Raw genomic sequence first — 15392 nt, forward strand, 5'->3', positions numbered from 1 at the left:
ACTCTGCTCCAACCACACTGGCCTGTTCCTTGAACACTTACGTTCCTGCCTCAGAGCCTTTGCACTTGCTGTTCTCTTCGTCGGTAACTCTTCCCTCAGATATCCAAATGGCTCCCTCCCTCACCTTCTTCAGGTCTCTGCCCAAGTATCACTCTCCAACCATCCTGACTAAAGTTTACTCTCCTACTTAGTCTGGATGCCCCTTCCTCCCCATAGCCTATGTATTTTACTCCCCCCCCGCCCCCCGCAACCGTCTGTCTTGCCCCATATAATTTTCAGCTCCACAAAGGCATTTTTATCTGTTGTTCACAGTGTGTTGCACATAGTAGATGTTCAATAAATCTTTAACTTGATTCTCAGGACACCTAAGCCCTTTACACATATTAGGTACATGGGTCCTCACAACCACCCACATTGCAGATGAGGAAACTGAGGCAGAGAGGTCTTTGCTGGGGGTCACCAGGGTCAGCACCTGCCTCTCGGTGTGAAGCTCAGAAAAAAGGGCAGTTCAAGACCCCTACCGCCCTGTCCAGCGCTTCTCCCTCGGCGGCGAGCCCTCGGCTAGCGGCCACGGCCAGGAAAGGCCTGAGTCATCGCCGCCTCCAGACGGCGGCGGCCTCGGGCTGCGGGCGACGGCGGCGGCGGCGGCCGGGGCGGCAGCGCGAGGTGATGCGGGGACGCCGGGAGGGGGCGTGAGTGCAGGGAAAACAGAGGAAATTAAAACCCTCCGGGGGCTCCTCCCCGCCGCCTCGCCACCCCCGCCGCCGGCTGGTGCGTGGGTGGGTGGGGGGCCGCTCTGCACTCCCCCTCCGCGGCAGGGGCGGACCCCGAGCCCTGGGGCCCGGAGGAAGGTCCGAAGTGTCAGTTCCCCGCCCCCACCCCAAGTTCGAGTTGTGAGTGGAGACCCGCCTGGGACTAGTCTGCGAAAGGCTGGCTCCTCCGTCTCAGCCGCCCCGGGTTATGATGCGCCCCTCGGTGTAGTGGGAAATCCTCCCGGCTGCCCGGGTGACCCCCCCACACTGCCGCACCGTCATCCAAGCAGTCGCGTCTACTGGCTCTAGACCCGCCACTCTGGGCTTCCCTGGTCCCGAAACCACAGGGGGGTCCCCAGAGTGGTACCGGGGAAGTCTCTTCCCCTAGGGAAAGGAGACCCTGTGCTGCCCGGTTCAGGGGTGCCCACGGGTCTAGCCCCCACGGCCCCCGACGCCTGCGCTCCCGGGTTCCAGAGAGCCGGGGTCGGTGTCCTAAGCGTAGGAGGGTGGGGGCTTGCGACTCCGGCCCCCTGCCAGCTTCGGGTGGTCCGCGTGCGGCGGCCGCCCACTGAGCCCGGGGGGCTGTCGAGCGCCTAGGGCTCCGAAAGGGGCTGTGCGCGGAGGGTGGCCCGGGAGTGCCGGGGGAGGGGGGTAGCGGGAACACCGCTGGGGGGCGGGGCTGGGAATACCGCGGCGGTGGGGGTGGGGCAGGTGGGGAACGCCACCGCAGGGGGCCCTCACCCGGGGGGCGGTCCCCGCGGGGCGGCGGTGGGGCCTGGGGAGGGGGGCCGGTCTGGGCGCCCCCCGCCCCCGCCGGGCTCCGGGCCGGAGCCGTGACGTCACGGCGGCTGGAAGTGCCCGGCGCGGAGGCGCGGGAGGGGGTGGGGGGCCGAGCCGGCGCTTTATAAGCGGAGCCCGCCAGGCGCGCCGAGCCGCAGCCCGCGTCCGCGAGCCCCCCTGCCGGCCGCGGTCCCGGCCCCCAGCTTGCGCTCGCGCCCCCGGGGCGGCTGGGTGGCGAGGGACCGAGCGCCAGGCGGCGGGCCGGAGAAGGGACGCGCGGCGGGCGGCCGCGGGGCATGAGGCGGGGGCGCGATGTCGGTGCCACTGCTCAAGATCGGGGCCGTGCTGAGCACCATGGCCATGGTCACCAACTGGATGTCGCAGACGCTGCCCTCGCTCGTGGGGCTCAACGGTACCGTGTCCCGTGCGGGCGCCTCCGAGAAAATCGTGAGTGGCCGCCGCGCGGGGGGCACTCCCGGGGGGCGTGGTGCCCGCGCCGCCGCCGCCGCAGCCCCCGGGGGCCCCCGCCCCCCAGCTTCCCTGCGCGCCTGGTCGGGGGGGCGCCCTCCCGGGGCTGGGGGCTGGACGCGGAGGAGCCCCGGGATCCCGATCCCCTCCCCGCGCCGTTTATTCTTGTTATTATTATTACTGCTTCTCATTATTAGTGAGCAGTGTCCGAGGGGCAACAATGTACGAGGCTCGCTCGGCTCCCCGCGCAGGCGGCAAGGGCTGCGCAACTGAGCCCGGTCCCGCTGAGTGGGGCGGAGCGGGAGGGTAGGTTCGGAAGGCTGGAAGGGACGCTGCCTCTGAATGGGGCAACCACGGGGTCTCCGAGCGTCTCCACCTTCGGGATCGCTGCCTGTCTGTGTATCTCTGAGTCGTCCCGTCTGTCTCTCTTTTTCTCTCCGTCTCTATCTGTTCTTTCCCCTCTGGTTTGCTTCTCTCTGTCTCTCCCTGTCTTTGTCTCTGTCTCTGTTGCACTGTCTGTGACTTTGTATCTCTTTTTGTCTGTCTTTTTCTCTCCCCTGCAGCCCCCCCCCCCCCCCCCCCCCCCCCCGCCCCAGCATCTCCTTCCTGGTTACCTGCTTCACCATGTGCTGAATATTTATTCCCAGAACTCGCTCTCTCTAGGAGGCAGATGGCTCTCAAGACTGGGGCAGGGGCAAGGGCTGGCCCGGCCCCCAGAAGCACAGGATTGCCCCTTCCCTCATCCCATCCTATCCTCCTCTATCACCTTCATCCTCCAGCTCCCCTTGCCACAGAGCTTTTTTGGGGAGGGGGCAGGGAGACTCAATCATGATCAATAACAGTGTTCCTGGTGTCCTGGGGAAAGGGGAGAAGGCAGCCTCCACTGCAAACTTCCCTCGGTCTCCTCAAGATATGGCCCTCCCTTCCCATCTTTTCCCCTCTTCCATCTGTTTGCGGGACTCCTCCCAATAGGTGGAACTGGGGTGCATGGAGCTCCCTCTCCTGCTCAATGTTTCCCTAACTTCACCAGCTCCCTTGTTCAGCCTCCAGTGGCCACCACACCACTTCTTTCTTTCTCCTTGCTGAAAGGAAAAGAAGTCTTCGCTCCCAAGGGTGGAAGGCAAGTGGGGGGGGGGGGGATGCCAAGCACTGTGCTCAGGTTTGTCCCACCCCTGGGGGGAAATGGTATTGGGCTTGGCACTGGCGAGGGCTTTCAGTCCAAATTCTCAGACCTGAAGATAATATGTGAAACAATGTCTTTCTGCATGTCTGTCACATCGAGTGATATGATTCGAGTATATTCTGGTGTGTTTATCTAGGCATGAGTTTTGGTGTGTAAATGGGGTTGGGTGTGAATTGAGGGAGAAAGTTTATGAGCTTTGCCAACATGAGGGTCCAAGTATATCTTCCTGTGTGTGAAGGTATGTCCCCGAATGAGTGTGAGTGTGTCCGGGTGTGGATGTGTCTAAGTGTATATCTGCAGTTCTATGTCCCTGACTGTGGGCTTGTGTGTGTTACATGATTGCATGTGCACATATGAGTTTGTGACAGCCTTTTAGCTCTTGCCTTCTGAGGGGGAAGAGAGATTGAAATCAGAAGCCACATTCCCCTCCCCCACCCTCACAGAGTGTGAGTTTGTGTAAATGTGTGCATGTAATATGTATAGCATATGGTGTGTGGGGAAGGTGTACATAAGTGTGGAAGAGTATGTCTCTGAGTTATGATTTTGTTTGTGCTACTATGTACGTGTGTGTTTGTGTGCATGTAAGTGTAGACATGTATGTCTTCAGAAGTGTGTGTGCATATGTGTGTATCTATGAATGGTGTGTGTGCCTACCTTGTATACATGTGGGTGGATTCCTGTGTGAACCATGTGTTTTCTGTAAGTGTGTGTACATGTACATGTACCCAGACAGAACTGGTCTCCATTCTGACCCATCTGTAGCTAATAGGACCACAATCTAGTGCTACCATGAAATTACCTGCTGAAAGCTAGTATTTCTTTCATCCCTGATCCCCATCCCATCCCTCAGTCTCACTAAGCCTTGCACAAGGACTCTGTGGAGTGAGATGCCAGGAGACTTAGGATAGGACCTGAAGGGGAACTGTCACGAGAGAGTGCTCTAGAAATGGTCTTGGGAGTCTGGTAGACCAAGGTTGGGATCCACTCTCCCCCACCTTGCTCTATGACTTGCTCTTGACTCTGGGCGCCAGTGAGTTCACCACTCTGAGCTGTGGTTTCCTCATATATAAAATGGGAATGATAATTCCTACCTCACAGAACTGTTGTGAGTAACAGAGATCTATAGTCCAGCTCCCCACTCATGCTTCCATCTGTTTCTCCACGATCCATCCATCCATCTCTTTATCCTCCCATTCATCTCTCCATCCACCTCTCCATCCGTCTCTTCAGCCAACCATTATCCATCATCTATCTCTCCACCTCTCCTTCCATGCATCCATCCCTCCATCCATCCATCTCTCTATCCATCCATCATCCAGCAATCTCTTCGTCTATCCTTTATGTATCCATCCTTCCATCCATTTTGTTTATTCAGCAGAACTATTGATTGCCTCCTCTATGTCAAGCATGTTTATGCTTAAAAGCTCCAGCTCAGTGCCTGACATAGTAGATGCTCAGTTAGTGATAGGACTCTAAGTCATACATATCTGGGTTTGAATTCTGGCCCTGCACTTTACTAGCAGTATGCCCTTGGGGAAATTATTTAACCTCTCTAGGCTTCAGTATCCTCATTAGTCAAGGAGAGTTTAGGGTCCCCATTAGACCATAGGATCCATGAGGAACCACTGAGAACATCTGTGTTTTGCTCATTATTAAACCCTAAGGCCTGATGCATAGTAAGCCCACAATAAATATTTGTCAAGTGACTGAACCAACAATGACATCTTCGTAAGGATTCATGGATTCCACCTTCAAGTGGAAACAAATGGCTGGGAGCATAGTAGGTGTTCAGTAAGGAGGGGTTTCTTCATTTGCCGTGGTAGCCAAGCACATAGTAGGCACAGAATAAATATTTGTCAAGTGTCGAAATCAAAAATCCACCTTCCTGGGGCACCTGGGTGGCTCAGTCAGTGGAACATGTGACTCTTGACCTTTGGGTTGTGAGTTCAAGCCCCATGTTGGGCGTAGAGATTACTTAAAAATAAAATTGTTAAAAAAAATCCACCTTCCTCAGGGTTGGGGAGAACAAATGGAAGTTACTAGGCACATCCTAGGTGCTCAGTAAGAAGGAGTTGTAGAAACTCCCCATGCGCCAACATGGGTTAACGGAGGGGTTCAGGGACTCGTAGCAAGAATTCCCAGTCATGAGGCAGAAGACTGGATGCTGGTGTTTGACTGAATAAAGGGCCTCAGTGCTGAGGTGGAGGTGAGCCCAGACCCTCTGGCCATTCTTGTCTCAGGCTTCTCCTCCCTGATTTGATCTGAAGAAGCAGCTTAGCATTCTAAGAGATTCTGAGTGGTGTTTCAGGCCATCTCTGGAAAGGAATGGGGAAGAAGCTTCCACCACTACTACCTTTGGCCAACTCTCAGCCATAAACCATCCCTGTGGGATGGGAGCCTTCAGCGGAATGGCTCCTCACCTGGGTGTCATAAATCCAGAACCAGACTAAGAGCTGTCAGCCCCTTTCCAGCGGCTACTGTCATTACAGCGACTGAGGAGAATTACCCGCACCTTATATGTTATGCCCTTGCCCATCCACTCACCCCTCCTTAAGGGCTGGAAAAAGGAAGGGGAGATGAACAAGAGGTATTCTGTTTGGGGAGGACCCTTTTCCTCATGGGAGGAATGGGGGGGAGGGTCTAAGCAGCTATGCACAAAAGGGCTCTTTGAGGACTTCCTGCAAAGAACCAAAGCTCAGATTCCATGTCTTTTCTTGAGAGTTTCCTGGGGGTGGGGGGTGCCGTATCAGTCAAGAGAGGTCAAGGTACACCACGTACCTTGTGGTTTAACACAACACAGTTTCATTTCTCCTTTGCACTATATACCCATTGTTGGCTAGAGAACTTTATTCATAGTAGTCATTCAGGGACCCAGGAGGATGGAGGCTGTGTGGTGACATGATCATTGAAACAGAAAAAGGAAGGGTACAGCAAATCCTCCATCAGTTCCTAAAGCTCTACCCTGGAATGTTACTTTGGTCATTTCATTTGTTAACACAAGTCACATGGCGTGTCTAACCTCAAAAAAGGTGAGAAGTGTGGTCCTACCATGACCTGAACAGAGAGGAGTGGCCAGATATTTGTGAACAGCCCTAAACAGCACCCCACTCTGCTGATCCCTCCCCCTCTTATCCTAAGTAACAAGAATTCTCTTAGAGGGTATCTCCACTTGTTCATTCACTCATTTATTTAACAAATACTTATTGAGCATATACTTTGTGCTAGGCATTCTAGGTGCCAGGGACATAACAGTGAACAAAACAGACAGATATCCTTGTCCTCAGGGAACTGACATTCTAGAGCAGAGATAGGGAGAAATAAATAACTATATAGATAAATCTATAATATTTTAGATGGTGATGCATGTACTATGAAGAAGCATAAGAGCAGTATAAGGGGAGTGGAGAGTGATGGGGGATTATTTTAGATTGAGTGGCCCCTCTGAACAGGTGACATTTGAGCAGAGAGCTGAAGGAAGTGAGAGAGGGCTCAATTCTAAAGGAAGAGAGTTAACAAATAGAGGGAAGAGCAAGTGCAAAGGCCCTGAGGTGGGAATGTGCCTGAAATGTTGGAGAAACAGTGAGGAAACCAGTGGCTGAAGCAGAGTGAGCAAAGGGGGGAAAGCAGTTGGAGATGAGGGCGGGGAGGTGGCAGGGGAGCTGCATCTGTTCAGGGGTAGGGGAACCTTGTAGGGATTTTAGTTTTAACCTGTAACTCCTCATGCTTTCCATTTCTCCTTGCGCTTTTAACTTTCTAATATACTCTGCATAGTCCACTTATTTATCTTGTTGTCTTCTGATTCATTCCCCACTATAATGTCAGCTCCACGAGGGCAGGGATTTTTAAAAACTTTTATTGACTGTTGTAGCCCTAGTGCCTAGCATAGGACCTAGCAATAGTAAGTGTTCAATAAATACTTGTTAAGCAAATAAATGGAATTCCAGGGAGGTTTCTGAGCAGAAGAGGGACAGGACTTAGCTCAGGTGTTCAGTTTCCCTCTGGTCCCTGAGGGGGATGAGGGCAGGAGCCAGAAGACCAGGGAGGAGGCCACTGCACTGATCCAGGTGAGTGAGGATGGGGGCTGGACCAAGGTAGGGGCCAAAGGGGTGGAGAAAAGTAGGCATATTGTGGATTTGACCCCCACCTACCGTATGTACCTGCTCCTAAATTGTGGACTTCCAGCTTCTGCTCAAACACTTCAAAGTGTGAGGAAACATTTATTGAGCACCTACTTTGTACTGGGAAGTTTCCTGGACTATGGGACATAGAGATGAATAACATCCCTGACTTCAATCAGATTGCAGCCTCGTCAACAGTACTTGGGACACGACATGGTATGTGTGGTAATAAGGATATTTCTGGAGGGTGCAGAGGAGGACACTGAAACCAGCCAGGGTACAGCGGAGGTTTCCTGGAGGTGGTGGTACTCACACCGAGTCTTACGGTTGAGAAAGAATTGGCCGGGTGAAGACAGAGCAAGAAGGAACAGCATGAACAAAGGCTCAGAGGCAATGGGCATCCTGGTGAGCACAGACAGACCAAGCAATTCAGAGTTCCTGGAGATTTATGTGCCATGCTGGGAGGAGTGTGGAAGTGGCCTGAGTAGCCAGAAGGGTCCACGTCATGAAGGAATTTGGCCGGAGGTGTCTGCACTTCATTCTGAGTGTCAAAGGATGGGAGATTTGGAGGGATTTGGAGCAGAAAAGGAATATGAAGTTGCTTATTGCATTTTTAAAAAGATTTATTTCCTTATTTTAGAGAAAGAGAGAGAGCATGAGTGGGAGGGGCAGAGGCAGAGGGAGAGAGAATCTCAAGCAGACTCTGCACTGAGTGTGGAGCCTGTCACGGGCCTCGATCTCATGACCCTGAGATCACAACCTGAGCTGAAACCAAGAGTCGGCCCTCAACTGACTGCGCCACCCAGGCGCCCCTGCCTGTTGCATTTTTTTTTTTAAGATTTAATTTATTTATTTGACAGAGAGAGACACAGCAAGAGAGAGAACACAAGCAGGGGGAGTGGGAGAGGGAGAAGCAGGCTTCCCGCTGAGCAGGGAGCCCAAAGTGGGGCTCAATGCGGGGCTCAATGTGGGGCTTGATGTGGGGCTCGATCCCAGGACCTGAGATCATGACCTGAGCTGAAGGCAGATGATTAACGACTGAGCCACCCAGGCGCCCCGCCTGTTGCATTTTTAGAGACCTCTAGTTGTTAGAAAATCCTTCTAGATTGTGAGTGTGAAATTTCCCTCCTTTGAACTTTTGCCTACCTCACTTGAACCAAATCTAAACTCCTGACTCTGGTCCAACTCATTAAGCCTGAGTTTCTTTATCCATGAGATGGGGATAATGGTGGAATGTTCCATATAACATTGTGCTTAGCTGTGTACCTGACATATGGAAGGTGCCTATAAAGGTTAGCTGTTGTAATTATTATTGCTATTATTATTATTACAAGACCCTACCTGCCCGAGTCTCAGGTCTTGGACCACTCTTCCATCCCTCTTCTTGTTCCTGCCTCTGGAACTTTGCATTTGCTGTGCCATCCTCCGGGAACCTCCTCTAGCCTGCTCCTTCTCACCACTCAGGTCCCAACTCAAATGTCACCTCCTCAGAGAGACCTCCTTTGACCACCCCAGCTAGAATGTCCCCACACTGTTATTTGGACCTGTTCTATTTTCTGCCCAGCACTCATAATTATCTGAAATCATCTTGGTAATTATTGGCCACCAACAGAATAGAAGTGCCATGTAAGCACTTTGTCCCTTTTGTTTATTACTGGGATCTTCTCCTTTAGGGCAGTAGGTATGTCCTGAATGGTCTCAGTTCTTTCTGCCCCCATGAGACTACTGCCCCTTCTTCCTCCTGATGGCACCTTTGAACTTTGATGAGTATTTCTGTGATTCCTGAATCTTTTCTTATGGATCAGAAGTGTCTGTTTCTTTTCTTTTCTTTTTTTAAAGATTTATTTATTTTGAGAGAGAGAGAGAGAGAAAGCAGGATGAGGGGCAGAGGGAGAAGGAGAGAGAATCTTGAGCAGACTCCCCACTGAGTGTGGAGCCTGATGTGGGGCTCAATGTGGGGCTTGATCTCATGACCCTGAGATCATAACCTGAGCTGAAATCAAGAGTCAGACTCTTAACCAACTGAGCCACCCAGGCATTCCAGAAGCATCTGTTTCTTAAAGCTTTTTTTCATGTGCCCTTGTTTTTCAATCCTTCTGTTTGAACGGATGTCTGATGAATGTGCACTTTGCCAACTTCCCACATCAAGGCATGGAGTAATCTTGCCACCAGAGAGCAGAGTCATTCCCAACCAGCAATCATTGAGTCCCTCCATATGCTAAGTCCTGTGCTGGGGACTGGAAATAGAGCAGTGAACAAGGGAGACTGTTTCTTCTCTCTTAAAGCTTCGTAGGGAGACATAGTGAATGTGGAATTGTGCAATTGGCTATATAATCACAGTTTGGTAGGGGTCATGAAGGAGAAGATATGGAGCCATGAAGACATGTAATTGGGAAGGGGTGGTCAGGGAAGGCTTCCCTGAAGAGGTGACATTTGCCCTGAGACATGAAGGTTGAGTAAGAGTTGGGCAGAGCTGAGCTGGTAAGGTGGAGGGAGATAGGCCAAGAGAACTGGGTGTGTGAAGGTGTTGGGGTGGGATGGCAGGTGGTGTTTCTGAGGAGCTGATGAGGTAGGTAGCAGCTTGAGCCCATCAGGTGTTCCTGACTACCACCCTAGACCTCGTCCACCCCAAGTTTGATGCCAACATAAGAAATGGCTTGAGGTGCAGCCTGTGTCTCTACTGTCAGCACCGTGGACAGCCATGAAGGGAAGGTGGTCTAGGCTTTAGGGCCACTTGATCTGTGACTAAAACTGTCTTCTTCCTCTTCCAGAGGGAAGCTCTGGTTTCTGCTTCTTGGTGTCTTTCATGTCCCCAGCATCCTTCTCCCCTCTGACTCTGGATGGCTGACGCCGCTTTGTGAAACACCAGTGGGGAGCAGCCACAAAGCTGGGCAAGGAAGGAAAGCAGCCATCTGGGGGAGGCCCAGGAGTTTTGAGAGAGTTTGATGTGGGCTTGGGTCTGTCTGTGTGTGGGAGGGAAGAGGCTGCCACTTGGAGACCTAGGGGGGCAGTCTGGTTCCCAATCTTGTCTCTCTCTGTCTCACCGTTGATGCTTCACTGTCTTTAAACTCTGTCTTTTGAGTCTCTGTTTCTGTCCGTTTCTTTCTCGTATTTTTGTCTCATAAACTATATTTTCCTCTCTCTGTCTTAACTGTGTTTTTACAACACATGGTTGACATTCAGTAAATGTTTGTTGAGTGAATGTTGATGATTATCTCTGTCTGCCTGTGTCTCAGTGTCTGCCTCTCTTTGTCATACTGTCTTCTATGTTTCTGTCTGTCCCTAAGTCCTCTGTGTGTCTCTGTCTTTGTCTCTGTGTGTCTCTTTTGTCTCTGATTCTGTCATCTCTGTCTCTTGGTGTCTCTGCCTCTATATCTGTTCCATCCCTATCTCTAGGTCTATGTCTGTCTGTCAGCCTCTCTCTCTCTCTCTCTCTCTCTCTCTCTGGGATCCTGTTTCTATGTTACCATAGCTGCTGTGTCATAGTCCAGGACTCTGACAGGGGTTGGGGGAGAGACCAGCATTCTCAGACCTGAGAGGGCTCTTGAGACAGGACAGAACCAGAAGCCAGGGTGGGTGTTGGCAGGATTCCTGAATGGGACAGGATGAGCCAGACCAGTGTGAGCCCTTGAAGGCCCTAGAGGGGGTCTGGGGATTGGAGCCAAGCTTTGATGGGAGCCCAGGGTGAGGTGTGGGTGGGTGCCCGAGCTCCAGGTGAGCCCCTTCCCTCCACCTCCCTTCCTCCCCCGCTGCCACCTAGGAAGGCCTCCCTCTAGGACCCAGCCATCAGGCCCCAGCGCTGGCTCCAGGATGGAACAGCTGTCTGGGCTGCAGCTGCAGAAGCTCATTTTGAACAAGGGAGATGATTGCAGGGGTGACTGGGGGAGGGAGAGAGAAGGGGAGAGTAGCAAGGGCCAAAGAGGAATCAGGCTTGATTGTTGCTGCTGCTGCAGTGGCTAGTTTGCCCAGGAGATGGGGAGACCAGGTGAGGCAGGGAAAGGCAGAGGGAGGTCTGTCTGCCCGGCCATGGTCCATCTGTCCCCACTTCTGGTCTCCCTGTCGTGAAGTTTCTCCTCCCGTCTCTGGCAACCTGTCCCTCTTCCCGCATTTCAGGGTCTGCATCCCGATTCTGCTGGCGTCGCGTGACCCCCCCGTTGCCTGTTGTCCTGTTTCCTGCCCTGTCCCCTGCAGCTTCCCCATGTCTCTCTGCCTGTATCTCTCTGTCTCTCTGCCTGCCACTCTGCCTGGATCTCTGTGTCTCTCTGAGCCTCCCTGCCTGTCCCTCAGTGTTGCTGCCATTGTCAGAAGCACGGCTAGGGTTCAAGCAGCCCTTTGGATTGCTCTTTCTTTTCTTGTCATTTCTGCGATACTCAGGGGCTGGAGACAAATAGAGATGGCAAATTCCCAGGAAATGATGGGATCGTGTCCTTCAATAAAGGGATATTTACAAAGATATCTCAATTAGGACTAATTAATTAAATGAGTCACTTCCCCTGCCCTCTCCCCCACCCTGTGGTCCCGCAGCCTCCTGGGAGAGAACCAGCCAATGAATAGATGGCAGGAATCTGGTGCTCAGGCAGTGTCTCAATGTTTAATTTATAACAGCCTTTTCCCCACTGCCCCATCAATCCATCTGGAAGGACAAGGTGGCCACAGGCGTGTAGACTCAGGGGCAGAGGCTAGAGACCTGCCAGCCCCCCAGAGCCTGCTGGGGCACGTGCATGTCTGTTGGAGACGGCCCCATATGTTGGGGTGTGTCATAGTATGTTTGAACGTGTCAGGGCATGTCTTCATGGCAGGCATGCCCCTTTGTATAAGGAGAACCTGATGGCGGCCGTGCATGCCTGAGCCCATGGGACGTGTTGGAGCAGGTCACAACGCGTCTCTCATATGGGAACGTCTGAGGCTAACACGCCTGAGTGTGTCGGGGGGCAATAGGACACGGAGCCCAGCAGAGGATGTGGCACAGGACGGGGCCTGTCATGGCATGGCTCACGTGCTGTGCTATGGAGCTCTGCACTGGCAGGTGAGGCACCTGTCCTCAAGGGCATGGCAAGGTATGTCTTGCAGACCTCCCTGGCAGGAACAGCGGAGGCATGGCAGTATCTAGAGCTTCCAGGAGGCATTAGTCAGACGGCCCTGCGGCTGCACACTCTGAATTTCCCCAGCCCCTTCAGCATTGCCGGGTCAGGAGCGTTGAATTCCAGCTCTTGATGTACTATTTGCTCCTCTGTCCTCTGTAGCTTCCCTTTCCCAGTGCCTCGCTTCAGGATCCCCAGTTCCCCCGTTGCTGTGGTCCTACCACTTCCCTTAGGATTACTTCGCAAACTCACTCAGAGGAGTTATCAATGAAAAGGGAAAATGTTGCTTCTCAAGTCTTATTTTCTGGCTACAAAGCCCCTCAGTATAATGCTCAGCCTGGGACTGGGGCCTTCAGTGTTACGACCGAAAGGATGATTCTGTCTTCACATATAAAGACAGGTTGGAGGATGCTTCCCTCGGCGTAATGCATGATAAGGTCATGCAGCCCACAGTATAATGACAAGTCTGCTGATGCCGCCCTCAGTGTAGTGCCCTGATGAGGGATCCAGCCTTCACATAGTGAGAGAGGGAGCACAAGCAAGGGGAGTGGCAGAGGGAGAAGCAGGCTTCCCGCGGAGCAGGGAGCCCGATGTGGGGCTGGATCCCAAGACCCTGGGATCATGATCTGAGCTGAAGGCAGACGCTTAACGACTGAGCCACCCAGGCGCCCCGTGATCCAGCCTTCTGTACAATGACAAATCTGGAGATGCAACCCTTTGTGCGATGCCAGGGTAGTGTTGGGGCCATAAACATATCTCAACAGGCAATGGCTGGGACACTTGGTGCAGTGAGAAGGAAGAGGAGTTTGCTCATTACGGTGAGTGCATTCCCTGGCTATTCCAGGAGGCCAGGATTCCCCAACCCTGCTGGCTGAGGCTGACTCCATTAGCCCTTGCAAATGCCATGTGACCTCAGCAGGACACCAGGCTTATTAGGAAAGCATCAATTCTGCAGGAATATTTCACGACTGACTGCAATGCTAATGAGTTGGTCAGGGAGACCAGACCTAAGAGTGCCGCTGACAGAATGTACACAGATGTCAGTCCCTACTGAGAGAAGTGCGGGAATGTTCGTGGATGCAGATAGACACAAACGGACGTAGAGAATTATACGTGGAAGGGCATGAGTATTCTTTTTTAGAATTTTGATTCCAGTGAATTCACCTATTTTACCTGGTGTTCTTGGATGGACACAGATGTGTGACATGTTTGTGGCTTCTGGGGAGACATGCACGTGGGGTCACACAGAGGGCCACGGGTATTTATAGGGAGGCGTTCACCCGTGTGAACGTAGATAGGCATTTACGTTTGTGGCTCTGGAGCTGTGCAGGGACGCGAACGCTCACGGAGAAGGCAAAGACACAAACATATCTGGTGCACACATATAAAGACCGATTGTGCAGATTGACTTGGGGGCTCATGAATTGTGCACAGAGCATACGGGAATAGAACGCTGATGACCATTGCAGAGTGAAGGGAATGTTCATGGCCATGGGAGACAGTGAAAGACACACATACACGCACACTTGTCCACTGATGCACACCAGCCTTTGCCTGGATTTACACGAATGTGCGACTATAGACATGACTAGTCACAGATGAGCCCAGATGTTCCATATGTGTCCAGAACATAGGTGCTCACAGGTGCCTATAGATAGACACACATGTCCACACAGTCACAGAGCTCCTGTGTACCCCAATATCCACAAGCTACTATTTTTTTAAAAAGATTTTATTTATTTATTTGTCAGAGAGAGTGAGCACAAGCAGTGGGAGAGGCAGGCAGAGGGAGAAGCAGACTCCCCGCTGAGCAGGGATTCCTGATGTGGGACTCAATCCCAGGACCCTGGGATCATGACCTGAGCCGAAGGCAGACACTTAACTGACCGAGCGACCCAGGCATCCCTCCACATGCTACTATTTTGGAAAGTGAATGACCAAGCTCCCCCTCTCCCCTCAGTTCCTTGGACTCCTGGCAAAGTGAGATCTCAAAGCCAATAGGAATGGCCTTTGGCCTTGGAACCCCCAGGTCCTTTTCGAAGAACAGGGAGAGGGAAATCCAGAGTCACATGGGCACCTGGGTGACCTGGCGATGCCATCCAGGAATATAGTGTCCTGAGCTCAGCCTCCCTCCCCAGACTGTCTCAGCTGAGATTCTCCCCTGGTGACGCCCTCCTCCCATCAGAGCTAATTATGGTGGCCCGTGCTGGCAAATGGCTTGGAGTGCCTGGCACAAGGAAGAGCCCAGTGAATGTTAGGGACCATAATTATCATTGAGTAGAATCGTTATTACCATTATGAATATTCTCCTTGGAATGCAAAGAGATCCTTGTCCTTTGTGTCTAGTTTTCCAGACTTTTCTCTCATCCCCCTCCCGACTGTCCTGTCCTGGCACCCACCGTAGCGTCCCTCCAGCCTTCCAGCTTGAGAGATTTCAGTCCTTGAAAGCCACGGTTTCCTTTCTCATTGGTTGGCTTTTCCCTGACATCTCTCTTTGTTCTCATCTGCCTCTAAGCATCACAGTCTGGTCTGTCTGCCTGGGGTTGGGTGGGTGTCAGAGAATGTGTTTGGAATAGAAAGCCCCCTAAAATGGCCTAGTTCAAGAGGAGGTATAGATAAGGAATGCAGAGAATCTCACAAAACCCAGTACCTGGGGCTCCAGGACTTTGGAAAGCCATCACTTACACACTCACTTCAATTCAGTAGCAAATACTTACTGCGCACCTACTATGCACCAGGTAGACAAGACAGATGAGCAGCTTGCTCTCATGGAGCTGGCATTTTAGCGGTAACGGGGAGAAATTATAATCCTGTAATAGCACTGTGCTGAGAGTTAAACCAGGGCAAGGGATGGTGGCAGAGACGGGGCTACTTTGGATTCAGGAGCAAATCCCCACTCTCCTGTCCCCCTCCACTCTGGGTGCCCCTCAGTCCAGCAGCCCCTGATCCCCTGGGCACCTTCAGCTCCATGGCCCCATGCCTTTTAATTGCCTTGACCTTCATGTTCCAA

General features: G+C 52.5%; 1 protein-coding gene across 2 annotated transcripts in view; it reads left to right on the plus strand.

Annotated features, from left to right (window-relative positions):
* Positions 1–15392, plus strand: part of OLFM2 (olfactomedin 2) — a 59483-nt gene that overhangs the window by 14583 nt on the left and 29508 nt on the right. Inside the window, exon 1 of one of the 2 annotated variants that reach the window (XM_036119645.2) lies at positions 1688–1979. The exons of the other annotated variant lie outside the window; for it this stretch is intronic. Coding sequence (XP_035975538.1) covers positions 1845–1979 — 135 coding nt within the window. The 5' untranslated portion in view covers positions 1688–1844. Of the gene's footprint in view, positions 1–1687; positions 1980–15392 lie in introns of those variants that run through there. 2 annotated transcript variants of the gene reach the window in all.

The sequence above is a fragment of the Halichoerus grypus genome, chromosome 1 (genome assembly GCF_964656455.1).
Source record: "Halichoerus grypus chromosome 1, mHalGry1.hap1.1, whole genome shotgun sequence".
NCBI lineage: Eukaryota > Metazoa > Chordata > Mammalia > Carnivora > Phocidae > Halichoerus > Halichoerus grypus.